Here is a 26,629-nt window from a genome sequence, read left to right as displayed (position 1 = left end):
AAATGGATCTAGCGAAGAGCACAGCTTTCTGCTGTATCTTGGGGGAATAAGCTGTATCACTAGAAAAGTGACTAGAAAAACACAGCTAGAAAGAGTGAGTTTTCATCCTGCTCTGTCATGATGCTCTGGCAGAGGCAAAGCATGGCCAAATCCAGACATTTAGCCCCAGCCAGCAACAGGGCAGCCCGCAGAAAAAGAGAGGAGTGACTGGGGAACGGGGCACAGCCGGACTCTCATCTCCTTCCCCGTGCCACGAGCTATCTCCGTCCTCCTGTTAATGTTTACAAGGCAGGTCCGGCAGCATCCAAGTCTGTCCAAAGACCAGATCCCGGCCCGGCTTTCCCGGGGTCCTTTTTCCTGCTGACCGGGGCAGGACCACAGGACGGTGGTGGCAGGGAGGAAGAAGGCGGCTCCCTGCTGCCTGTGTAACACTATCGGCCCCGCTGCTGTCCCCGCAGCCAGCTCCAGCTCCGCGTCCCCGCTCGCGGCGCAGGTACTCCGGGGTGAGCTGCTGGGGCCGCGCCAGCTGCCGCCCGGGCATCTCCGCTTACACGCGACTCCTGCCAGGCGGAGCCGGGGAAAGGTATTTTTAGGGCTGTTGATCTCACACCAGCTGAGTTTGCTCTCCTGTGAGGTTGGGGTTCGGTGAGAGGGCAGAACAGGGAGCCGCAGGGTCAGCTCTTGCTTTGGTTTGTTTTCAGTGTTTAATTGGACCGAGGTCATTCCCTACCACTCTTATCTATGGCAGATATTTTTATGCTTCTCTTCAGTTCGTGCTTACAGTTTTACCCCAGGCGATAGTTACGCAGCAGCTAAAGTATTTGTTTATTAACAATGCACTGAGAAGCATCTATATTGTTAGAGTTCAGCTTGCAGGTTGCTGGCTTTTTAAACCACTATTGTTATACTTGGGGAAAAAGCAGCTTTCCATAGATTAACAGAAAGAGAACCCAAACATGGCAGTTTATGCATCTGTTGGCCTTGAGATATGAAGCTGCCCTATAAATAATTGCTTATTATTAGGTTGGTCCTTGCTGTCTGTAACCACAGGGTACACGATGTCCCTATGCCCAGCCACCCTCTGCACCAGGAATGCTCAGTGCCTTGGGGCAGCCAGCTTTGAGGAGCACACATGGAGCAGGGAGATGCCATAGTACTCCTGCATCCCCAAAGGGCAGCAGATCTGCCTCTGGCATAGCAGACTTGCTCCCTTGTGCTTAATTTGGGTGCAGGAGGGACTGCTGTCTGTCCTTCAGGTCTTGGGGTTGGCACTACTGGCACACTGACACCCCCACAATCCTGAAATAGCTGGGTGAAGAATGTGGGTGACACCAAATGTCTGTTTTTTTGGGCAGTCCCAGGCTTTGCCCCCAGCAGGCCACACATGATGAAAGGAGCCAAATTTGGGGGGGGGGGGGAACACCTGTTTTTTTCTGGGCTCCCAAGGAAGATGACACAAGTGTCCTGATGGCTTTTTGGTAAGGTACTCTTTATTATCCTGGGTGAGGGATTGGTTTAACCCTTAAGTCTCTGGTTTCTGATGGAAGAGATGCACATTCCCTTTCAAGTGGGAGTGATTCCTGAGAAAGCAAGGAGCAAAGCTGGGAAGGAGAAGTGTGTCTTCTGGAAGACATGGGAACTGCATAGACCTCCTCAAGGAAAAGAGGGTTTGCTCCTGAAGGATATTTGCGTTTTCCTGCTGGGAGAAGCAGACCCAGTCATGGCAAAGGGGCTGGTTTGGGTGAAGGACACCCTGGAAAAACCCTGGGGAGGAGATAAATCTCACAGGAGGTTTTGTACATGCTGAGTGGGCTGGGAAATCTGCTGGGACCTTCCCTGTTACCAGCTTACCTTGCGCCTGCCTTCCTGCACCACTCCCCTTCCCTCTCCCTCCCTGCAGATGAGTAATGCCACACGTGCTGTGCCCTCTCCCGTGGCACCTGGCACGCCGGGGCCTGGCACAGCAGCCAGGCTGGCCTCAGTCCCACCATTCTCAGCTGTTGCCCTGCTTACGGCTGCCCACAACAACTCCCAGGACGGCCAGCAGCTTTTCCTGACCACGACAGCGGCGCAGGTCATCTCTGGCATCTTCGTGTGGTCAGCACTCATCGTCACCTTCCACCAGGTATGGGCTGCAGCAGAGATGGGGCCCAACACAGGGGTTGACATGAGAGCAAAACTACAGATTGCCCCCACGTCCAATGCGAATCACTCAGCTCTGGGTAAGTATTTCTTGCTGTTGCTGCCCAGAGGCGATATCCCTGCTGTCAGGAGCCTGGTGCTGGCAGCTCATAAGGATGGACTTTGCCCACACTCTCCCCAGGTGGTTGCCAGAGCCAGGAGAGGCTGTAGGCACTGCCCAGAGACAACAAGGTGGGGCATTTGGGGTGCTAGGGGTGCACAGCACCAGCTGCCTTGAGGCATATCCCGAGTGGGCATGGTTTAGGGGGCTGTGCAGGTCCATGCTGCTGAAGGCAGGCCTGGGGCAAGCGGCTGTCTTCAAGCACTGGGATGGGCACATTCCTCATACAGCCCAGAGAAGGAACCTGATTGCCACATGTTTTCATGCAAGGGATGGGCCCAGGGACTGGGATGGAGCCTGTTGTGTGTGTTCACTGCGATGGGTCTGTGGTGGAAAGCTGGCAGAGCTCTCACCCCAGAAAGGAGGGTTAACACAGCACCCCTGTGGGCTTGGGGGCACCTCTAGTTCCCATCCTGACCTGTGGCAGCCACAACTCTGCATGCTGGGCACTTTGCAGATCTACACACACCTGAGGAACTACACCATCCCCAAGGAGCAGCGCTACATCATCCGCATCCTCTTCATCGTGCCTGTCTATGCCTTTGACTCCTGGCTCAGCCTCCTCCTCCTCGGCAGCCACCAGTACTACGTCTACTTCGACTCGGTGCGTGACTGCTATGAAGGTGAGCACAGCATCTGCTCAGCAGGGAGGCTGAAGGCAAAGCAGGGCTCTCATCCTGCTGACCTGTCTCTGGAGCATCTTGGGTTGTGAAGTAGTAAATCTCCATTGCTTTCGCATCCCACTCTCCCTTCATGCAGAAGTTTTCCCATTTCTTCTCTGTTGGCAGCAGGGAGGGGATGCCCCACAGACAAACAAGAGCTGCTGCCTTTCAGGCACAGGCTTGGAGGGACCCCAGCACCACAGTCCTGTGAAAGAGGTTTTCCAGCTTCCTGTGAGGTAGAAGTGCAGCTTCTCTAAAACATGAGGCAGATGTACCTAAGGAATTGGAGCACTGGAGTGTGTTGAAGTGCAAGGGAAATTTGTCAGGATTAAGGCTGTTTTTCTACCTTGGTGCTCTCTTCCTCAGGAACTAAGTTGTGTGGGCATTTGCATTACTTCAGGTTTGGAGTATATGAAAAATAAGTGGTGGGGATGTCCAAGAAAACTGTTCAGGACTACAGGGACTGCTGGGACTGGGGCTGCTTGCTGGCCACCAGCCATTTGTGCTGCCCCTTAGCAATTTTGAGGTACTTCCATGCAGATGGTCCCTGGATAGACTGTGTGTGCCCAGAGGAGCTCCTGTGTCTGTAATGAACTCTGTGCACAGTGCAATGTGTCTGACTCCACTTGGAAGTCGGATAGATCTGCTGCTTCTCTCACTGGGCTCCCACCCACCAGCATCCCAAATCTTGATGCAGTGCCAGGTTGGATGAGGAAACACCTGAGCAGGAAGGAATGCGAGATGAAACAACCCCCTCCAGGACTTCCATCAGTCCTGCTGATCATGTCTGCCTTTGCCTTGGCAGCTTTTGTGATTTACAGCTTCCTGAGCCTGTGCTTCGAGTACCTCGGAGGGGAGAGCACCATCATGACAGAGATCCGAGGGAAGCCCATTGCGTAAGTCCCAGCATCCTGTGAGCTCCTTCTCCACCCACTTTCCCCACCCAGCACCCCCAATGGCATCTCCTTGCCTTCTGCTTCCAGGTCCAGCTGCTTTTACGGGACCTGCTGCCTTCAGGGTATGTCCTACTCCATCGGGTTCCTGCGCTTCTGCAAGCAGGTGGGTACCCCATGGGGAGCATCGACTCCACTTCCCTCAGATGAGGCTCTCTGGGTAGCAGGTTCCTTTCCCGCTGCCCTGCCAAGGGGGCTTAGCTTCATTATTCACTTAAGATGCTGGATTTGGAAGCTTTTTTCCTCTGAGGGAGGCAGGTCACCAGCTTGCTGGCACCTGGCCAGCAGCAAGGCTGCTCGCTGTCCTTGCCTCTGACTCACTGCTGAGTCAGGGCCTCCTCCCACTGCAGAGCTCAGATTGCCATCTCTGTCCAGTCCCAGGTTAGCCTGGATGCTGTCTCACTCTCCGGGACTGCACTGTGAGCTGAATCTTGTCACCTGTCTGTCCCCAAGCCCTCTGGTCCCCCACCTTGGACTGGCTATGCTGCCTTTCAGGAGCTGTCTCTGGAAGCCCCACTCCCTCACATCTACAACTTTGTGTTGGTTCATATTTCACCTCAGAGCACTGCTCTGTCCTCTGTGTGTCCCTGGAGCAGAGGGGTGGCATGTCCTGCTGCCCATGGTACACCGTGTCTCTCCCCTGTGCAGGCCACGCTGCAGTTTTGCATTGTGAAACCCCTCATGGCAATCGTCACCATCATCCTGCAGGCATTCGGGAAGTACCACGATGGAGACTTCAAGTGAGGATCCTGGGTGGGGCTGGGGGGTGTGAATGGGAGAGGATGGATCCCTGCTCCATCACCAGTGTGTCCTGCCAGTCTCCCCAGGAAGCTGCTCCATGGATAGTGAGAGCACTGTGAGCCCAAAGTGCCAGGGAGCAGAGACTCACTGCCCCCAAAAACTAAAAGGACAAAAGTCCTGTGAGCCATAATAAAAAAAATAATAAATAAAACAATAAATAAAAAGAGGTCCCACCAGCAGAGGAGAAGCTGCTACCTCTGCCCTCCTCCCCCTCCTGGGCTGTGTTCTCCCCAACAGCAAAGCTATGCACCCTCCCCTTCCCCATTTGATCTCTCTTTGCCCCCAGTTGCACTTGCTTTGCTCCCCACAGCCCAGGGCAGCAGCTCTCTCTCTCTCTCTGCCTGCAGTGTCCACAGTGGATACCTCTACATCACCATCATCTACAACTTCTCTGTCAGCCTGGCCCTTTATGCCCTTTTCCTCTTCTACTTCGCCACCATGGACCTGCTGCGCCCGTTTGAGCCGGTCCTCAAGTTCATCACCATCAAGGCTGTCATCTTTCTCTCCTTCTGGCAAGGTGGGTCCCACCATGGACACCCAGCACTTCTCCTCCCATAGCCCCACCTGGATCAGGGGTGCAGGAGCAGAACTGATCCCTCTCCTTTCTCCCACACAGGGACACTGCTGGCAATCCTGGAGAAATGTGGGGTGATCCCTGAAGTTCAGATCATTGATGGGAAGGAGGTGGGAGCTGGGACAGTGGCTGCTGGCTACCAGAACTTCATCATCTGCATTGAAATGTTCTTCGCTTCCATTGCCCTGCGCTATGCATTCACCTGCCACGTGTACAGGGAGAAGAAAGAAAACTCAACAGGTTTCCTTCCTCACTTTTTCCTTTCTTCAATGACTAAGGAAAGAGGAAACTCCCCTTATTTTATTAGTATCCCATTACCAATGGGATGCTAAAAGCTACAAGAGGAATTTCTTTATCCTGTGCTCCCTGCATTTCTTCTCCCTCTTCCCTCATGACACCCACAAGCTAAAACAAGGGGGCAGGTTAAGGAGACCTTGGTGTGGCTGGGCAGGATTAGGGGATGGTGGTATTACCTACATGCTGATGGAGAGGATCTATCCTTTGGAACATGGAGCTGGGATTGTCTTCCTTCTCCTTGGAACTTGGAACCGCAAACTGATGTGGCCCAGAATGAGCCCTTGATCTTGAATTTCTAAGGAGAGGTGTCTTGGATCACTTAGGCTCATTGATTGCTGTCCCATCACCCTCCTGCTCTCTCTGTTTTGCAGCAAACCTCGCCCCGATGCAGAGCATCTCGAGTGGGCTGAAGGAGACCATCAGCCCCCAGGACATTGTGCAGGATGCCATCCACAACTTCTCGCCTGCGTACCAGCAGTACACCCAGCAGTCGATGCAGGAGGCAGAGCGCAAAGCACCGGGAGAGAACGGGCACGTGGCCTCCAAGATAGATGGACAGAGCAGCAGGAAGAGCAAAAACATTGAAAAGAGAATGCTAATCCTGTCAGATGAGGAGCTGTAGGAGGTATCAGAAGAGACACTGCCACTGAAGAGGTTTTAACCCATGCAGAGGGGAGGTGTCTTGAGGCTGAGACAGCCTGGGCTAATCAGAATACTGAGAAGCCAGGAACTCTATCCAAAAAGCCAGTCTCTCAAAGGGAAGATGCAATAACTCAGAAAAGGTTAAGTCAAATAGTGCCAGCTTCTGCTATCATGGATGGAGCTGTGTTGAACCCTGTGTTGCAGCCTGGGCTTTGCTGCCCCACTGCTGCTGTCTCTCTGCCAGCCCTGTGCCAATGCTGGGGGATGCCAGGCAGGGAGGGGAGCCAGGGTGCAGGACAGACCAGCCACCCTTGCCCTACTCTTACCTCCAAGCAGTGCTGAGGCCTGAGAGAAATGCTTTTCTCAGCACAGTTCTGCTCTAGTTTCTCCCAGTTTGAGTAAAAAATGATCTCCAAGGGCTCTGTGGAGAAAACCAGCCCAGGAAGGTGACTTCGCTTCACCTCAAAACCCGGTAAAGGTTGAAAGACGTCATTCCTTATTTTTACATCTTTCCCCCTCTCCTTCTCACAGCAAAGCTTATAGAGATGTGCAAAAGACCTTTGCCATGGAGAATGAGTAAGTCATCCTCTTCTCCCTCCAGATGTGGGTGCAGCTGTCCAAGTACCTCCCCCGGGAGTGTGGCAGGACCTCACTGGGACTAACCAGAGGTCTGCAGCTGCATTTCTGAGAGCTGCCAGTGACAGAAGTGCTTGTTTATGTCTAAACCAGCTTATCTCTGAATGGATCAGAAGTTAAAAGGGATTCCAGCTTCCTTATCAGAATCTTTATTAGGGAACCAGACTGTGACTGGTGATGGTAGGAATTCACTTACTGGGAACTGTCTGTTCCTCCTAACCCTTCACTATTCCCCATCCCTGGGCTTTGCCTGTCCTGTGGGAAGGCAAGCAGGAGCTGAGCCCAGCTGGGTGATTATGGTGAGGATAGAGAGGTGCTGAGGGATGTTGCCACGTGGGGCAAGACCACAGGCAAGGAAAGACTGTGTATGGAGGGATGCTCTTTGTATCAGTGATGGTGAGCTCACATCCTCCTCTTAAGACTTCTCCTTTCTTCCCCAATTTTTAGTCTAATTTCTATTCTCCTGTTAATGAGATGATCCCTGGGAATGAACTTAGGCACTGATTGGGCTGTTGTCTGGGATGGTAGCTGGCTAGAGGAAGGATGAAGGCAAATCTATAGCCTCAGATTTGCAGTCATGTGGCAAACAAACCAATGGATAAGGCTTGAAGCCCTTTTAAACACAACTCATAGAATTTGGATCTTTTTTTTCCCCTGCTCTTAAGCTGCAAAATGTAAATCACAACACAAAATTATTTATTTTTTTTTCTAATAAACAGCAATTTCTAGCACAGAGCAAGCAAGCATTTTCACTGAGCTCAGCAAGCAAAGCCCACGATCTGCCTGTTCCTGCTATAATGCTGATGGCTCTTAAGCTTAACGTCCTCCCTGCCCCTCAATGCTGGCCCAGCAGAAATACCTGCACACGCAGCATCCTGCACATTTTGGCATTCCTACAGGATTTGTGCTCATCTTTTTCACTCCACAAAGAACGTGCATGTCTCCCGCTTCCTCTCCTTGCACAGCCCCTCTTCCAACCCTCGCCTAAGCTGTCGATGCAGTGGTTCAGAGGAGCTGGATCTGGTTTAGCTAAGCTAAGCCCAGACTCCAGCACGAACAAGACAAGCTCTGTTTATTATTTTTATTGGAGAAACCTTACCATGCTATAGCCCGGACTCCACATGAGCAACCTATAGTTCAGCCAGTCCTGCAAGTCCCTCTGGTACGAAGGAGCACTGCTCCTACCTGCTCAGCCAGTGAGACTGCTGCCACTTTTCCTGCAAGGAGGTCCATAAACAAGAGCCAGATGCTGTGCACATCCAGGCATTCATCCAGGATCCTGCACATCCTGGGAGCAAGACTGTCCTGCATAGAAAGTGCAGCCTCAGTACTCAGGGACAAGGTTGCTTGGCTTTGAAATGCAGCCAGCGTAGAAGGGACATCTCAGCTGAACATCTTGGTCTTCACCCCTTCTGGGAGAGGATGGCCACAGCTGCAGGAACAGAGGCTGCTCTGGCTCCTGGGGCGAGGACAGACTGCAAAGGTGATGATGGCACATCTGCTGGCGCGCTCGCAGCCGCTGAGATAAAGACTTGCACAAGAACACAGCAAGAAGCGTGGTTGTACTTCATTGCACAAATGATCGACTCCGGTGCATAATGGGCTGCCTCCATTGCTCTGCCAGCAGGTGCAATTCCCAGTGCAGACAATAACATTTGCCTATTTATGTCAAGCCCTGATTACTGTATTATATGTAAAACAGATCTTTCTTGCAAAGCCAAACAAGGGGGAGAAGAAAAAAAAAAAAAGTCAGCTGTGACTCATGCAAGTCAGCAGTGTGATACCAGCCTGAAGGAGCTGCGCTGGGCTGGACACCAGCTGGCTGCCGCGACGGCAACAGCAGGCACCCTCCCTGTTCCAGCCGGCGCGAGCTGGGCCTCCTGCTCGTCCTTTTTCTGGGAGAGGGAGAGAGGCAAGAGCTGGTGGCTCAGGCTGGGCGCTGTCATGGCCCTCAAACCCTTAGGCTGTCAAAAGGCATCCATGGGGAATAGAAATGCCAACAGTGATGAAGGCTGGACGCGGTCTCCTCTGCTAACGCGTCTCCTTTACCTCCTCAACAAGGACACGGGGAAAGCTGGCGGCGAGCACACGGGTGACCTACACAGGAGCCTGCTGTGCCTGGAGCCACGCCAGCAGGCAGCCCGGGAGGAACAGGCGTCTCTCACTGCCAGCAGCAGGCTCCAGTGGTCGGCAGATTTGTTTTCCCGTTGTCGCTCGTCCTCGGGCTTTCCCCAAGGACGAGGCTGAGCTACAGCTATCGGATCTCCTGGTGCTTTTTGGGCTTGGATCAGGCAGGTTTACACCCCACCTAGGTCAGGGATGATCACAGGCACAGTCTGCCACTACACCTGCAGGAGCTCAGGCTGACCTCCTAAAAGCAGAGGGGAAGGAAGGCAGCCGCTGGCACCACAGCAGAGGCAGCTCTCACGCATGGCTGCTCGCTGCACAGCACCCAGTCAGAGACAGACACTTCTTTTTTTGGGTGCTAGCACTCACCAACAAGGCCCTGCTGCTGACAGGCACCAGACTGCCAGACCTGTGCCAGAGAGCAGGATTTGTGCTTTTACCACCCTGTTCACAGAGACCTTCTATGCTTCTCTCCTATGCAAGGTAAACGCTGAGTTTTCTTTCACTTCTGAACCTTCACCTGGCCCATTCCTGATGCCATTTTCCTCTTGAACTAATGCTCCTCCTCTATCCCTCCAACAGTCACAACTGGCCCACCTCCCTGTCCCCTCTGTTGTCACCAGCTCCTCACTGCAGTGACTCCAGGCAGGAGCCAAAGCAGCTGATGATGCTTTTTTTGCTCAGCACAGAAACTGCCATCACCCTCAGGCTTCACCCACGTGCCTGCTCAGCCAAGCCTGCCTGGCCCCACCTAATGACCATCCATTACCTGCTGACACACAAAGCCTTTCAGCCCTGCTCCTCTTCACTTTGCCCTACCTCTTAATTCCAGCTTTGGCCAACACACCCATGTCTCCAACCTACTGCCTCAACACAGGCCAAGTGTTTTACCCCCTTCAGCTGTTCCCTCAAGAAACTCTACCACTTGAAATAGGGAATTAAAGCCAACACAACCCCTAAAAGCTCACTGGCACAAGATACCACCTTTTTAAAAGCCCCAACAGGGAAAAGCAAGAAGATGAAGTATTGATGTAAGGGGTTAAAGCAGTTTATTCACAAGCAGTCACACAGGGAAACCATGAAGGGATGTTTCACAACCCAAAGGAAGAGAGAGGAGTGTCTCTCTCCAGCACTTTAAGACAAGTCACAGTGTCTCCAAGCCACAAGTGGCTTTGCTCAGCATCACGACTGCAGGCAGGTCTGTGCTGAGCTCAGTCCTGCTTGTGCTTACACAGACAGCTCCTGATTGTGCCCAAAGACAGAGCCCCTGGGTCAGGAACAGACACACGGTCTGAGCACGGCATCGACCTGACAAACAGCTTGGACAAGAGCTATCCCTGGAGCACAATCCAAGTGTCCCAAGAAAGCACCACAGTAAGGCTGAGATGGGCTCCAGGAGGTTGGGTCAGATGATTGCAAAAGCCCAAGCTGCCATCCCACTTGCCTTTGCCCAGCCTGCCTCCAAAAAACACATCGCTCACCGCAGCGCCACAGCCAGCCGGGTGCTGCGCTGGGGACAGGCAGCAAAAAAACCCGAGGAAAACACTCCACTGAAGATCAATTCAGGCTCCAAAACGCTGACCATAGACCAGGGCAAGTCTGAAACCAGAAAATGCTTTATTGGAAAGGTACAAAAAAAACAGTCACTGCAGCTAAATTTACAGCAATAAATTACGTTGTGGCTGTCAAGAGAAGTAATGGACACATACACAGGGCAATTCGCCTTACAAACAGGAATCCACATTGCTTGGTATATCAATAATTTATTTTATAATAAAAAAGCAGCACAAAAATAAATATTGAAATGAAATTACTGAGTAACCACAGAGGATAGAATGAGCTGGTGATAAAAAACAACTTAAAACAGAAGACTTCTATCATTAAAAAAATGAAAGCAAGTATCCACCATCTACAGAAACACCCCAGCAGACTGAAATACAGACAAAGGAAAACAAATCCACATTACAAAAGTTTTTCAGTTTTGTTTTGTTTCTTTTTTTTTCCTTTTTTTTTTTCTTTTTTTCCTTTTTTTTTTTTAAATAAAAACAATCATGACAATGAAGTTTAAATGATTTGAGAGAGAAAAAACTGCCACCTTCTCCTCCTCCCCGGGTCTGAGCCATCCCGTGGCACAGCTCACCTCCGCCCTGGCCCAGTGCCAGCGCCTTGTCCCTCCCCACCATCCTGGAGCTGCTGTGGCACCCAGGTCTCTGCACTTTGTGGTCTCCTCCTGGCAGATGGTAGAACAGGGCAGGAGCAGAGATGCTGCCTTGTTTCAAAGGGATCTGGAGCTGCCCTGGAGGGAAAGGTTCCCCACTCCCAACGGAGAGCACAGCAAACACGTCTACGAGAACAGAGGTGTCCCTTCCCAGTCCCTGCGCGGCGCCTTCGTCTTCTCCTGCCTCCCACCCAGCCCTCGGTTCCCACGTCACACTGCGGATGGGGAGCAACCAAAGAAAGGCCAGGCCCAGGCGAGAGGATCCCAGCACCCAAAAATCAGAGCCGCCGCTCCTCCTCAGGGGGGTCGGGGGGGACAAACTAAGAGGGGCAGAGAAGGGAGCCCCGGCATCCAAAGTACTGCAGCAGAGAGACGCGGGAGGTGCGGCTGCGGGGACGCGTCCCACGCCGCCAGCTCCCCATGCCGCGCTCGCCCTGGGTGTCAGGCTGGCAAGTGCAGGACGGAGAGAAAAACAAACAAAACAAAACAAAACAAAACAAAAAAAAAAAACCAAAAAAAAAACCACAACAGAAACAAACCAAACCCCAGAGGAATGCAATGCGACAACCCCAAGCTGGAGGGCCCTCCAGGGAGGAGGGTGAAGGAGCTGGGTCTCCAACGCGATCAACAGCTTTCGGGTCATTCCTCCCTCCACGTTACCTTGCAATTCTGATCCCTCTGTGGAAGTTTAGCCAGGACATTTCATTCTCCTCCAGGTCACCACCCAGGGAGCCCTGGACTGGCAATTTCTTTTAATAAAGATTTACAGTATCAAACTTGGAAAAAAAATTATTTTTTTTTCTTTTTTACGAAAAATCTGTACGATAAAATGTATATAATTATATATTTATATATATATTTCTCTCTCTTTAAATATTTCCACGTGGTCCTTATGGATATCCAATATGGATTACCTACCATGGCTATGGTATCAACAGCTTTAACAACACCCAGGCCTCTTGTTCTTTATCGAGTGACCAGAGATTTAAGTGCCTACCAGCACTAAACTAGCAATCACTTGGACAAGCCTTTGGCACCCTTCCAAGAACTGGAAAAAAAAGAAATACTTGGCCACAAGGGAAGTGCCACATAAAGATATGTTTCTCAACTCATTCCAACAGCAAGAAGACCCCAGGAACAAAGTTCAACCTCTGTTCCCTTCAGTGAGACAGGTCTGATTTCCCCGGAGGGGTGTCAAGGGCAGCCAGAGGGTGTTCCTATCCAGCCAGGAATGTTATGGAGCTCTGGAGCTGTTTTAAAGACTGGAAGCATTTGGGCATTTTCAAGTCAACTGGCCTTTTTCATTAAGGTTTTCATTTAAAGCCCCAACAGTGCCAGGAGTCTCCATTTTGCCTGGTTTTGGAGGCACCTGTAAGGTCTGGGAAAGTGTCCAATGTCTATGAGCTGGAGAACATGAGAGGACCAGGAAATGACCGTAACATCTTTCTCTTCCTCAGCTTCTGCTGTGGGAGTCAATAACTGGTACTGATACACAGGACATCGATCTGCCTGTTTGGAGATAGGGAGGGAATGGAGGAGAAATGAGGTAACACTAAGTGCCATCCAAACTCTATGTGTTGGAAAATCACTTGAAGGAAACTCCCTGCTCCCCTCCAAAACGTGTGGATCTGGCAGGGGGAACGAGCCTTCAGGAAGCATTTCACTGACACCCTTTCTGGCTCAGTAAAGTCACGGATGTCGACGTTGGGACTGAATGAGAACCAAGTCTGAGGTTTATCTTTTCATTAGCCTATTTCACAAAGGATCCTCCTGGGAAATCCAGAGACTCCGATGACAAGGTGAAAAAAAAAAGAAAAAGCAAGCTAACAACTTCTTCCAAAGACAAGTAGGGCTTCACTAAATTTCTACCAACTTACTGCCATTCAAGGCAAGATAAAGCCTCAAACAACAAATGATACTGGGTGTCAGATGCCAGTTCACTGTCCTCTTTCCAACAATGGTAGCACTTGATTATTCTCTTTCAGTCCAAACCACTTATGAATTCTCCGTGATCTTTGTTCCAGAGCCCAAATTCTCTAAGCTCTTCTCCTCATCTTAAAACCTCAGCAATCTCATTCTCTTCTCACCTGCGTGACAACAGGCATCGTCCATTCCTCAAGTCTCTGACCTGCCCTACAAAACACATAGTCCCTTTCCTTTCCTACTTCAAGAAGAAAAAAAAAAAAAAAAACAACAACAAAACACACAAACACCAACATAGCTATTTTTTTTTTACAGTGACCTGGAAACATTCATTGTTTCATCACTGCTGCGTGACAGCAGAACCTCTCCTTTCAGCTTCCCAAATCCTGCCCACTGCCAAGCCAGAAATCCCTCTCCCAAACCACTGCTCAGAGCCAAACAAACGACTTCTTGATCCCAATTTCTGTCCCCTACACGCACATTGATTTTCCGTCCTGCCCTCATTATAACTCATCCACTTGCAAGAGAAAGCATCAAGTTTCAGGGTCACATTCACACAGGTTGTCTGAACACTGAGGGTTGTTCACTGTACTCTTTGGATCCCAAATTCAGCATCTGATGTGCTATGGAGAGGGAAAGACTCTTCCAAGCTCCCATCTGACCTCCCCACAGCCCTTCTCGGATCACCAAGGACTGGTGAGCACAGCTCTCCAGCTAAAGATGCTCATTGCTGACATACCAATGCTTTTGTCAAAGAGGAGACTCTAAACTTCTCTCCTCCTGGCTGAATGCTATTGCCCTCTAGTTACACTTCAGTGCTTCAAAAACATCCTTCCGAAATCCTCTGTACAAACCCCTTCTCGTAGTGCTGATCCCAGCAGAACTGTCCCACCTTCTCTCACAGCCAATTCTGCCTCCACCAGTAATACATGCAGCATTTTTCCTCCTCATCTCCCCTTCTCCTCCTCACTACACTACTCTTCACAGCATTTAGTGTGCCTCCCTCCCTTCAGCTTCAGGTAACCCAGGAAAAAAAAGCTGCTACTTCAAGACTGCGGATCATTTGGAAGAAATAAACTGTATAAATATACCCAATTCACAGGCACACCTTTGGGAATGAGCTATCAGGAAACTTGGACTTGGAATAAAGGAGGCTGCAATGTAGTTTTTTTACAGGCCACACAGGTAATGGGGCATATTAAAATATGTAAAATATATATTTTTCCATATTTTAACAGCATGGATTGAAAACAAAAGGTTATTCTTAATGGGTGTGGTCAGATCCAAGCATTTATCTCCATCATCCTCCCACTCCCATCCACTGTTAGCAGGATGAAATTAACCCAAAAAGCCTATATTCCTGCCCTCCTAATATCAGGTGGAAGTGGGGAAGGTAGGGGAGACCCTTCTTACAAGGAGTAGGAGGCCACTAAAGGAAACTCTTTTTCCCATACATTCATCTCACATGATGATTTCTACGGTCCATATGTCTCCTGGCTCTTGAGCATCATTCACGAAGACTCCACAGGCTCCTCAGGTATCTTCTCCCAGCTGGAAAGCTGCCCACAGCTGAGAGGGGTTTGTGGAGGCAGAGGGAAGGAGGAAGCAGATCTTGCAATTTGTACTGCATACAGAGCTCAAATCCTGGACACGAGAGGTTGATGGAGCCACTGAGTCCAGACAGAAGCAGCCAGTTAAGTCCCCTTTGTAGGAACCCTTTGGGTTTGTTTTTCTCTTTTCTTTTTTTATATTCTTCTGTTTTTTGCGCTTTTGGAAGAGACTTCTTAAAATGCCAATTCTTGACGTGACCAAGGACTCCGGAACAATGCATAAGAGCCTTATCCCCTCCCCTCTGAAAGGCTGCTAGTTCCCCCCACCGAGGGCACTAGGAGGCTGCTGAAAACGGCACAGAACTGGATGAGATTTCGGCTGATTTCACGATGGTGATGACACTGGTGGTGGCAACTTTGGTCGGGGTAATAGGCCCTCGCGCCACAGTACGAGCAAAGGTCTGGAGTGCTTCGTACTTGGAGCGCAAGGCATCCAGCTCTAGCTTCATGCTGCTGTTTTCTCTGGCCAGCTTCTCCACCTCTTGCTGCAGCTCAACCCGCTGCCTCTCGAGCTCCTCTTTCTGAGTCACACGCTTGATGCGGCAGCTGGCAGCGTAGCCCCGGTTCTTCAGCGTGCGCCTCCGCTGCTTCAGACGGATGACCTCCTCTTTGGTGAGACCCCGCAGGTGCTGGTTCAGCTCCCGTACGGACATTGACACGAGTTCATCATCACTCAGCACTGGGGCATTCTCTCCTGACTCCTCCTTTACCTGCAAATACCAACAGCACAGGGGTAGCAGCAACTCGATGTGAGCGGATGCTCTGGGCAGCAGAAGGAGAAAAGGCCACCCCTCAGCAACGTGACATCCCTACATGGAAAATATTCCTGACGTGCTGTGGACAGCACAAACTCCACTAGAACATCTCGGTTAAACATGGCAGAGATCTGAGCCCTGCAGTTGTCTGGGTCAGACAGACAACTTAGGTCAGAGAACACAGTGATTTTACACACCCAATGTGATCCCAACAGCAAGATTTTCAAGAGGATAAATGGAAAGTCAGCTGAAGCCTTTTTTTGTGAAGTCCTTTGTCAGGACCTGGAATTCATAACGAATGCTAAAGATGACACCTTATCCCAGCATTATGCTGGGACACCAGTGCAGCATCTCAAAAGCAGAGTAGCTGCTTCCGTGCAGGGCTTAATTCAGCATTTTGTGTTTTTTTGTTGAAGATTGCTCATTTGAGTTGCGAACAAAATCAGCCACGCTTGGCTTCAAGGACAGCCTGGTTTGGTTTTGCTAGGGCACAGCATGTGGTAACTGAAGTTACATGAGAAAACCACCAAGTCCTTGCCCTTTCCTGGAGCACATTTGCCACCACCATTATTTTCAGAATCACAAAACTGTTTAGGCTGAAAAACACCATCAATATCACTGAACACAGCACTTTTAAGACACCATCCTTTTGTCTTTTCAGAGACTGCAGGACATATGGAATGAAGAGCCAAAACACTAGAAAGAAATTTCAACATGCATGAACAGCCTAGGCACAGACCACCATCAAGCTGGTATGTCTGAGGCATTTACTGTCTCATGGATCTGGGAGACACCAGCTGAACCCTTCCCCAGAGCCTCCCAGTCCTGAGAGTAAAAGTACTTCATTGCCAAGACTGGGAGCACTGGTTTCAGGATGCTGCCAATACCTCCTGTAGTCAGAAGTCTCTTGGATAGCTGCTGGTATATGCCAGCCTCCATGCCATGCCAGAGACTTCAGGCCTCTTTCTTGGTAATGCCAGTATTCTTCTACCCTAACCTTTCCTGCAGACAGTGGGAAATTGTATCAGCACCTATTTCTAAGAGTCTCTCGGAATGAAAAAGAACAGTCACGTACGACCAGCACAGCACAGCTCTGTGACAGCCTCCCCAGCCACCCAGCACCACCCACTCAGCTTCTTCCCTACCTTTAATGCCTTGTTCGGTTTGGGATTAGTCGTCATAACCTGAGCACAGTCTTCCGGACAAAACTGCTCAGAAATTGCAACTGGAAAAACAAAACAAGGTTTCCAGGTTAATCGCAGAGATGAAGGCAGGAAGAAAATACCCAGCACACGGCCCAAACCCCCAAATCAACCACCATTAAAAGAAATAAGCACACAGCTGTTTGAAGCACTGGGATGGATTCAGATATCATTTACCCTATTCAGATAAGAGAAGGAGAAATTTGTGTTGACAAGTGTATCGCTCCTTAACACCAAGACCTTGTATTTTGCTGTTAACCACACTAAGATGCAGCAGAGAAGACAGGGCAGGGAGGAAAGAAGGACACCCACATTCATCTGTAAACAAGAGTCACACTAAGCATCACGCACCACCTTGCCATGTGCCACCCCTTCCCAAGGGGAGAATGGAGCGTGGCCTCCAAGGCCCCGTCACTGGCTCACCTCCCTCTGGAGGCATCCCAGACGCTCCAAATGGCCTATTAGGGACTGAATTAAGAGTTACCTCTGCTCATAAAAGGCACTGAAAAGCCGCAAGACAACAACTCCCTTCATTCTCATTTTGATGATTATTAGCTGGGCTCGAAATTGAGCCAGCAACCCAGAGAGAAGCTGCCTGGTTTGTAACCTGCTTCTAGCGCTGTCCCCACCCAAAGGAGACGCTACCAGAAAACCCAAACAACAGAAACAAAAGCCCCCCGACAACAAAGCCAGGAAGGAGTTCACCTCTCCCAACACACCAAGACTGTTGCTTCCCAATCCTCCAGCCCCAGACTGCGAGAGCAGACCTGCTTGATGTTTCTAGTGACATGGAGGCATGTCCATCAACAGCCAGCCCATCCCCTGCCGTGACACTGCCCTTCACTCTCACCTTAGCCAGCGACTACACCCCTCCGACCAGTGCCTTGCAGAAAATCCACCTGCCCGCACCTCCACCAAACCCCTTCACCCCGTGGTCCGGTGGTACCTACCCTGGGAGAGGCACCGGCAGCCGTGCCACCATCACAGCCTCTGCTATGGCTCCCCAGAGGGGAGGGGTGAGGCTCCGGTGCCCCCGATGCAGGGCGGCTTCGAGGGCTGCACACCCGCGGCACCGCAGAGCGCTGCCTGTCTGGCGGGAGTCCTCTCTCTCCCCCCACCTTCTCCAGCCCAGCCCAAACCCTCCCCATTTCCACGTCTGCATCGTGTCACACATCCTAATCATTCATGAAAAATCCAGCCAAAGCATCCCAAGCATGATTCCCTTCTGATAGTTGCCATGGTGACCTTGGGAAAGTAGCCAACCCTGAGACAGTCACCATGGAAACAGAGAAGCCCAAAAGCAATAATGACTTCAGGTCATGTCTGTGCAAAGACATCACGAGGTCGTCGGAGAGTAAACAAACTCATTCATATCTGCAAACAGGGGTGGCGGCATTTGGGGGGGTGCAAAGGTGGGGCATGGGGACCAGTGGGAGCCGAGTGGGTGAAGGTGCTGGCTCAGCCCGTGCTGCTGTCACTGGAATTTTATCAGTCAAGGCACCTCATCATCACACGACTTACATAAAAATCAAGATGAAGAGCAGGAGGGGGAAAAAATAATCCTGTAATTGCAGAGCTGCAAGATACTATCCTAGATATTAGGGAGTGTATTTAGGCGCCTCCTCTATTTTTAAGCCTGAGACAGCACAGCTCTCCATGTCTGGAGGAGGGACAAGGACAGCCGCACAGCACACAAGCCAAGATGCTCCGTGATGAATGGACCACTTACAGCAACTGGTGTGCACTGCATTTTCTAGAGCATCACCGAGTCCTTCCCTGCTCTCCTCCAGCACTGAGCCCCACCCCGGGCACACCTCCAGCCACAGCCCCTTGTCTCGCCAGGACAGCAGGAATGGGCAGGGCACGGGCACGGGGCAGGGGGGCAAGTCCCAGCCCCTCTCAGCTGCCTCCGACAGACGGGGATGTGCCCAACCTCTGTCTGCGTGCTCTTCAGAGCCCGATCTCCTGTGAGCGCAGGCACCTCTTCAGACCCCAGCACTGCCCTTTCACCGTCCATCGCTTCCCCTCCACACCAGGCATTTGCTGCCCACCCCTACCTCCCGGCCGGAGCCGCAGACGCAGGCACTGGCAGCCGGGGGGGAAGGAAAAAGCTCCTTGTCTTGGCCAAGAGGTCTCGGAGCGGAGGAGCAGAGGCGCTGCCAGTGCGCAGAGGAAAGGGCCGGCAGCCCCCTCCCTGCAGAGGCGCAGCCGGGCCGCAGGCAGTTGGTGCCATAGTTATGCAGTGAGTCACCAGCTGTTTACAGAGTTTGAGCGCTCACATTCCCACAGCATCAGAAACTCTTCCTTCCCTCGGCGGCATCCCCCCTCCCTCGCCGCCCCCATCCCTACAAGGGAAGGGGCGCACTGGCCGCTCGCCGCGCTGCGAACGCCGGAAAAGGAAAGGCAAAAAGGAGGGGGAGGCCAACGACAGCCCCGTCACACCCACCAACTGCACAAAAAGCCTTTTGATCCTCACCCAGCGCGTCTTCAAAGCGTTTTGTGCGCCAGCCGATGGAAAAACTGAACGCGGCCACTTGGCCGCGCGGAGATGGAAAGAAATGTAAAGTATCATGGAAAACCGAGGGGTGAGGTTGCCTCCAGTGGGGGTCAGCGCGAGGGCTCACCTGCCACCCGGAGCAATGCTCCAGCTCTGAGTGATGAAACCCTGCTGGTCACCTGTTGCTCCATGTCACCAAAGCAACAGCTCCTTACCATGCACATTCCTCAGAGGACAGCACAGGCGCTTGGCTCAGCGCCTTCTGCTGCACACCTGTCTCCCCCCACACCAAAACACCCCCTGGATGGGCCAGCATCCCTCAGACATAGGCTGGGATCCACCCTACTGCACCAGGGGCAATGGCCAGAGCTGCTGCTGACACAGATTAACGAGGAGGTTCAAGGCACCATCAAGAATTGTGATGCCAGACCCTCTTAAAACAAGGGTGGGAGACTGTGGGCTGGCCTGACCCAAAGGGCAAGATTTCATAGAGCAAGTAGAAACACTTAAACAGGCTCAAGTCTCACACTCAGATATGAGTGCAAGGGTGAGTCTTATCTCTGCACTAGGTGAAGGCACAGGTGTGGTCCTGGCTCTGCTCGAAACCGATACAACACTCGCAATCCTCACCAGCAGTCCTCCAGGGCCTTGGGCCTCATCTCATCTACCAAATCCTTCCCATCAGGATTATTTGGGACTATTCAGCTACCAGCAAGAAGACACTAAAAATCAGCATGTCATCTCCCTTACATTTGTTACTTACAAAGCAAAACCCCGCAATGAAATCATAAACCACTCTGCAAACAAGTCATACCCAGCAGCGTTCCCTAAACATGCTGCACAGGGGTCTTCTGGGATCCTGCCTGCAATTTGATTATTAGAACCCTTTTAGTCTTTACCCTACTCCTGCCCTTCTTTCCTTAATTGCATTTGCCGCATCACATCTAAAATTAGGAGCTCAGCTTTTTGGAACAAGGACCGCGCTACATCCCTGCTCTGTAAGCAGTACGACACATTTTGAATGCCACATCAATAAAGCAGCAAGTAGTATTACACCAACTGTGAGGGGAAAAAGCTTTTCCAGAGCAGCTCCACGCTCGTATTTACAGCAAGTGTTTTGACTGTGGGTTACATAAAGAGCCCTTGTAATTCTGCAATAAAGTTACCCATTGACAGCCTTGCCAACGCCCTCTCCCTCTCTCAGACAGCTCCTATGCCTCTCGAAGCATCCTCCCAAAAACCTGGAAGTCTCCAGCTGACATCCTAAGTCTGACAGTCTCAGCTTAGAGCATTTAGAGATCCCAGATCCTTCGCTTTGAAAGGGAAAGGCAGCAGAAAGCCTGACTCAGGCAGAGGTAGGACAGAGCTTTCCACACAAGGCTTGCAATTAAGGAAGAAAACATTCCAGAGTGAGATTTCAGACTCTCCACGCTACAGGGCTTTCCAAGCGCATTACACATTAAGGAATTACTATAAAATCACTGCTGACACCCGACAACTGCAGATGAACTTGAATTTTAAAACTCTTTCTACACTGAAAGACAACCCTGGCCACAACATGAGTGCCTGGCAGACAGCCCTGCTGGTGTTTAGCTTCCATCCTCATACTCATACAGCAAACTGAAAACATGCAACCCTCACCTTCCACCAGGCCAGCAACGACTTCCCGAGGGCAGAAAAACAGCGCAAGGTTCAAGCGGCGACAGGGATCTCTGCCATCACGTCTCAATTCGGCACCGACAGCTATGCAGGGAATACTCTACTCATTCCCAAATGCAGCCATTTAAATCCTAGGCAGCTGTTTAAATTTCTCGTTTATCCTCGAGTTTTTCCCAGCTCCAGAGCGCTAGCCAAACGGATGTGCCTACCACGGGTAACATCTGAGCTGACAGGTGAAGGCAACTACAGATGCTCAAATCCTCATCGCCGTGCCTCTGCCGCTCGGAGGCACGACACGCATTTCCAGCACATTGCAGCATGGTAGGCAGAGCACCATCCCTCTCCCCATCACTCAAAAAGCCATTCTCCTGCTCTGACAACCTTCACACATCCTGTAAGGCAGACTGACGCTTGTCACTCATTTGTAATGAGAGCGGGGAGGGACGGGCTGGTGGTGTGAATCAGAGAGTAGAGAAGCATATGCGAGGCAATATATTTGACATGAAGAGAGAGAAGACACAAGGAGGGGGTGAGTCACTGTTTACTGTTCTAGAGGAGCTCCACGCAGCCCTCGCCCAGCTGGCCAGCTTTCCATTTCCCTTATGGATCGGAACCAGCATCCAGCAGCAAAGGGGAGATTCAGGAACCTTCAGAGCACATTTGAGAGCTGCCAGGACACAGCTCTCTGAGGCGCTCTCTGGGGAAGCCTGGACGTGGATCAGACAGTCTTCAGTGGTTTGGTAAACAACCTAGTCAGAAGCTGCAGAGAGCCTGTGGTTAGGGAGCAGGGATATGGAGCACCAGGCGGGTACGTCTGTGTGTCACCTCTGAAACTTCACGGAGGAGGAGGCTGAAGGGGAAAGGTATGCGACAGCCAGCCCTGGTACTGACAAGCTTACAGCACTTTTTCCATCACGTGCTTGTAAAACGCGGTGACAGAGATATACTGGAATTACACCTCAGCATCACCAGCCCAGAGATGCAGCTCCCCAGCCGGACAAGCTGAGCCACCAAGCAACAAATAACTTTCTCGGATGCACAGCCAGACCCTGGGGCAGAATTGGGATTGGGATTCCTAACTTTGCTGCTCCTGACCCAAAGTGCCAGCCATCAAGTCAGAGATCTTCACTAACGGTAATAACGGAACATAGCAGCATCGCTGTTTGGCGTCCTGCAATACTGCAAAGCAGTGGGATCCACTATGCAGCCTGTCCCTCAACTCAGGAGGACAGTGCCAGGGTAATTGCTCTCACTACTGCCTTTCCCCAGCCCTTGTGCTGATGGTCACAGAGCACTGAATTGCTTGTGCTTGCTTCATGCTTGGAAGACTCTCTGCCCAAGTTTGAAGATAGCCTCAAACAATAGCTGAGACAGAAGTGGAAATTGCCTGTTCATCTCTACAGGGTGCTGAGCCTGAAACTTCCTGATAATTGAAAGTGCTAGCACCGCTCAAGTATTTCACAGCTGGATGTTTACAAAAATGATCAGCAAGCGAGCTTATCCCGCAAACCCCGACTGCCGCAGGGGCCAGCGCTCCCAGCTGTCCTTTCTTCACTTCCCAAACATCTCACACAGCTAGAGATTTTCAATACCAAGTCCTGCAGCACATTCCATGCCATTAATCATCTTCCAATCCTGATGGAAATCAGAGGGTATCAAGCTGATCTGTATTTTTCCTTTTCAGGAGGCACACAGCAGTACTGAACTCCATGCCGCAACAGATTGCCGAGACGGGCGACGGCGCAGAAATGACATAAAACATGACAAAGCACGCTGTCCTCGACAAGCAAGCAGGGGAAAAAAAAAAAAAGCCAACACATTTCTGCCTCTGGTTCAGAAACAGTTGTGAAGCAAGGCAAGAAGCTGGCGCAATACAGCCGAGAACACCTAACAGGGCTCAAAGCCCTGTCAAGCTCAGAGGCCGCAGAAGCGGGCAGGGTGTCCCGACGGCCAGAGTCACCGCGCGGCCAACCTTGCGGCAAGCGGCCCGTGGCCTGTCGCTGCCAGCCCCGGCTCCGGCAGCCCGGCCGGGCGGGAGCGGAGTTAACTGCGGGGCCGCGCAGCCCTGCGCGCTGCCATTGGGCAGCCGCGGCGTCCATCAGCCCGAGGAAGTGACTGCACGAGGAAGGCTCGAGGAAGGCTTCTCCGCAGGCAGCACCGCGGACACACACGGAAGGAGAGGGGGGAAAGAGCGGAGGGACGCACGCTCCTTTCATCAGTGAGAAAAAAAAAACCAAACAAAACCACCAGGTAAACTCATCCGCTGCTAAAACCCCGACAGCACCCACGGCACGAGGCACTGGGCTGGGGCGCACGGCTGCGTCCGCCACAGGGCTTACAAAAACTGAAAGTGCAAGAAAAAGGCGTGCAGCTTTTCAGGGAAACACTCAGCTCTCAGTGGCTCCCTCCACTTTCCGCAGTCCCAGCTCAGCTTTAGGCACGCTAGCAAAGGAGGGGGCGGCCAGGTGAAAGCGAAAAATGGAGGCCCTTCCCTTTTCTGTAACAACTTTGCCCAAAGGGGGCTCGTTCCTAATTTGAGACCTCATGGCCTGCTTTCGGCAGAATCTGTAAAATAAATCCTCCACGGAGAAACCCACGAGGGAGGGGAACGGGCTCTCAGCCCGAGGAAGAAGAGGAGGAGGAAGGAAACAGATCCTGACACAGTGTGAGAGTTTGGAGATCTCAGTTCCCGTCGCTCGTGGCCTGGATGTTTCCCCACCTTATGCCGCTGCCGTCACGGGGAGGTTGAAGAGGTTCCCCCCACCCACCTCCTCGCTCCTGCTTAAATCCCCAAACGTCCCGCACCCACCAGACAGTCACGCGGCAGTGCCCGCTCCCGGAATGTCACCGTCCCCTTTCCTCCCACGGCCAGTCCCTGGGCGGCCGCAGAGCACCCCGTTTCCAGAGCGGCCCCATGCACACGCAGCCCTCCCTCCCCACAGGCTCCGGGACCAGCCCGAACACACCACGCAGCTCTCCCTCTTTCGACCCAACCAGCAGCTGTGCTCAGCAGAGATAAGCCCCCCACCCGCCGCAGCCCTGACCCCCAGCCCATCCGATGGGCAGCGACGCGCCCGCCTGGCATTTCCCGGTGGCGGCGGCTGCTGCTGCCCGATAACCCGGGGCGGACAGCGGATCGCGAAGCCGCCGCCACCACGCCCGGCCACCGCCGCACGCCGCGGCCACGCTGCCCGGCCCCGGCTGCGCCCCGGCTCCCTCCGTACTACAAAAGCTGCTATTTTTATTCGCCGGAGCGCGCGGCGTCACAACAGGTTTCCTCACATGTATTTTAAGAGCCATTCAAAGGCAGAGGCAGGCAGCGCGCTCATCCTCGGGGGGAAGAAAAATAACAAGAAACAGGGAAAGCATCACCCCGGCAAACACCCAGGGGACCCTCAGCCCCGTGTCCCCGAGGGTGCGGGGGCGCTGCCAGCCCCGTCCCACGGGGGTTCAGCGGTGCCGGCTCCGCACTGGTGCGAGGTGACAGGGAAGCTGTGACGGCGGGGCCGTCGCGCCTCCGCCCCGCGGGGGCTTCGGGGGCCGCTCGGCGGGGGCGGGCGGCGCTCCCCGAGCCTCCTCCCGCTCCCCCCCGGCGGGGCCGCCGCCGCCCGGCCCGAGCCCCCCGCCGGGCCCCACGTGCGCGCCCGGCCCGGCCCGGCCCGGTGCGAGGGGCGGCGGCACCACGTGCCCGGCGCGGTGGTGACTCAGCACTTTTACCTCCGCCGCCCCGCCCGCCCGCGCCCGACCGGACCCGACCGGACCGAGCGGGACCCGGGCCGGACCCGGGCCGAGCCGCCCCTTCCCCCGCGATCGAGCGGCAACGCGCGGCCACCCCCCCTTCCCGGCTCCGACCCACCCCCCCGCCCCCGCCCCCTCCGCGCCGCGCCCGGGCGGCTCCTCACCTGCGTGCCGGCGGGAGCGCCCCGTGGCGGGGGCGGCGGCGGGGGCGGCGGGGGCGCGGGGGCGGCGGCGGGGGCGCTGCGCGGCTCCCTCCTCCCTCCCTGCCAGCGAGTCCCGCGGACAACAACAAGCGCGGGGCGGCCGCCTCCCCCCCGCCGCGCCGCCGACCAACCAGCGCCCCCGCCGCTTCCGGCATGGCGCGTCACCGCGCGCGTCACCGCCCGGCCCGCCCCGCCCGCCGCGTCACCGCCGGGACCGCCCGCGCGGTTCATTCATGGGGAAGGGCGCGGGACGGGCGGGGCGCCGCTGCCGGCACGTAGTCGCCCCCCTTCGTCCCCGTCCCCGTCCTTATTCTCATCCTGATTCTGATCCTCATTCATCTCCATCTTTCTCCCCATCCTCACCCTGATCCTCGTCCCTCTTTTATGTCCCCTTCATCCCCATCCTCATCCTCTACACCACGCCCCGTGCCCCCGCCCCGCTGCGGGGCTCACCCCTCTCCGGCAGCTCCCTACCACCCGGATCAGTCCCGATGGCGGGGGCCCAGCGTGGCCGGGGTTTTGCACGCTCACACACGGGTGCGTTTTATCCAATCATAGAATGGTTGGTTAGGGAGGGACCGTAAAGCTCATCGCGTTTCAACCCCCCTGCCATGGGCAGGGACACCTTCCACTAGACGAGGCTGTTCCAAACTGTATCTAAACTGGCCTTGAACACCTCCAGGGATGTGGCATCCACAACTTTTCTGTGTAACCTGTGCCAGTGCCTCACCACCCTCATGGAAAAGATTTATTTCTGATTTCTAATCTAAACCTGCTCTTTGTCAGTTTAAAGCCATTACCCCTTGTCCTGCCACCACATGCCCCAGTCAAAAGTCCCTCTTTAGCTTTCTTGCAGGCTCCCTTCAGGCAGGGAAAGATGGCAATAAGAGCTTCCTGAAGATCTTCTCTTGTCCAGGCTGAGCAATCCCAGTTCTCTCCTTTCCTCACACGAGAAGTGCTCCATCCCTCTAATCAATTTGGTGGCCTCCTCTGGACTCACTCCAACACCTCCATGTCCTCCCTATGCTGAGGACCCCAGAGCTGGACAGAGCACTGCAGGTGGGGTCTCAGAGATCAGAGCAGAAAGGAAGAATCACTTCCCGTGACCTGCTGGCCCCTCTGCTTTTGGTGCAGCCCAGGACACGGTTGGCTTTCTAGGCTGCAAGTGCTTTGTTGGCTCATATCAAACCTCTCATCCACCAGTACCCTCAAATCCTTGGAAGGGCTGCTCTTGATCCATTCATCCCCCAGTCTGGATTGATACCAGGAGTTACCCTGACCCAGGTGCAGCACCAGCACTTGGCCTTGTTGCAGGGCAAATGATGATGGAGAAACGTGTCCTGGGCATCCCAATACTCTTGGGAGGACTTGCTTGTTCCCTGGGCTCCTGGAGGTGGCCACTGACTAGCCTTGTCCTCCACTAGCTCTGGACCAGCCTTTGCCAGCACTGCCTGTCCTGCAGCTCCCTGAGCATTGCAGCGGGGCCAAATCCTGCCCAGGGCCGGATCTTCAACCCAATCTTTGCACTTTCCTCATGCAGTTGTGTGAGCTGCTAAACACAGTACCCTGACCCCAATGGTGTGAACAGCATTTCAGACCCTGGGGGCATCCAACAGTGATGATAATGCATCAAAAAATGTAATAACACAGGCAGTTGACTAAACCAAACTGCCTCCATCTCAGCTGGGCTTGTTTTGATTTCTTTGTGTCCATAACAATGTCGGAAAGTCTGTGTTAGCCTCGTGCAGTTTGTGCTTTCCAGTCTTGGGGCCAAATATTGGAGCAGCTCTAAGGGCCATAACTGAGGCTGCGAGTAAGATCCCATCTGTG

General features: G+C 53.0%; 2 protein-coding genes across 7 annotated transcripts; one reads left to right on the top strand and one right to left on the bottom strand.

Annotated features, from left to right (window-relative positions):
• Positions 1-558: 558 nt before the first annotated feature.
• On the top strand, positions 559-10,912 carry TMEM184A (transmembrane protein 184A). The gene is given in 9 exon segments (XM_068207055.1): positions 559-1,893; positions 1,895-2,125; positions 2,760-2,925; positions 3,770-3,860; positions 3,948-4,023; positions 4,566-4,657; positions 5,066-5,235; positions 5,335-5,532; positions 5,961-10,912. Coding segments are annotated over 9 exon segments (1,368 nt in total). The 5' UTR covers positions 559-1,800; the 3' UTR covers positions 6,212-10,912.
• Positions 10,913-10,973: 61 nt separating this feature from the next.
• Positions 10,974-24,941, bottom strand: MAFK (MAF bZIP transcription factor K). 6 transcript variants are annotated; one of them, XM_068207062.1, is made up of 3 exons: positions 24,761-24,941; positions 16,646-16,725; positions 10,974-15,455 (listed from the first exon to the last, which is right to left on the bottom strand). In XM_068207062.1, the coding sequence occupies exons 2-3, from the start codon at positions 16,679-16,681 to the stop codon at positions 15,021-15,023; spliced, it is 471 nt and encodes a 156-aa protein (XP_068063163.1). In that variant the 5' UTR covers positions 16,682-16,725; positions 24,761-24,941; the 3' UTR covers positions 10,974-15,020. The 6 variants fall into 6 exon arrangements, with proteins under 6 accessions (XP_068063163.1, XP_068063161.1, XP_068063160.1 ...); XM_068207060.1 differs by lacking the exon at positions 24,761-24,941 and adding an exon at positions 24,141-24,164; XM_068207059.1 differs by lacking the exon at positions 24,761-24,941 and adding an exon at positions 20,841-20,982.
• Positions 24,942-26,629: the final 1,688 nt, after the last annotated feature.

Source organism: Anomalospiza imberbis, chromosome 16 (genome assembly GCF_031753505.1).
Source record: "Anomalospiza imberbis isolate Cuckoo-Finch-1a 21T00152 chromosome 16, ASM3175350v1, whole genome shotgun sequence".
NCBI lineage: Eukaryota > Metazoa > Chordata > Aves > Passeriformes > Viduidae > Anomalospiza > Anomalospiza imberbis.
Note: the sequence above shows the minus strand (reverse complement) of the source record. Positions and strands in the feature narration are given on the sequence as shown.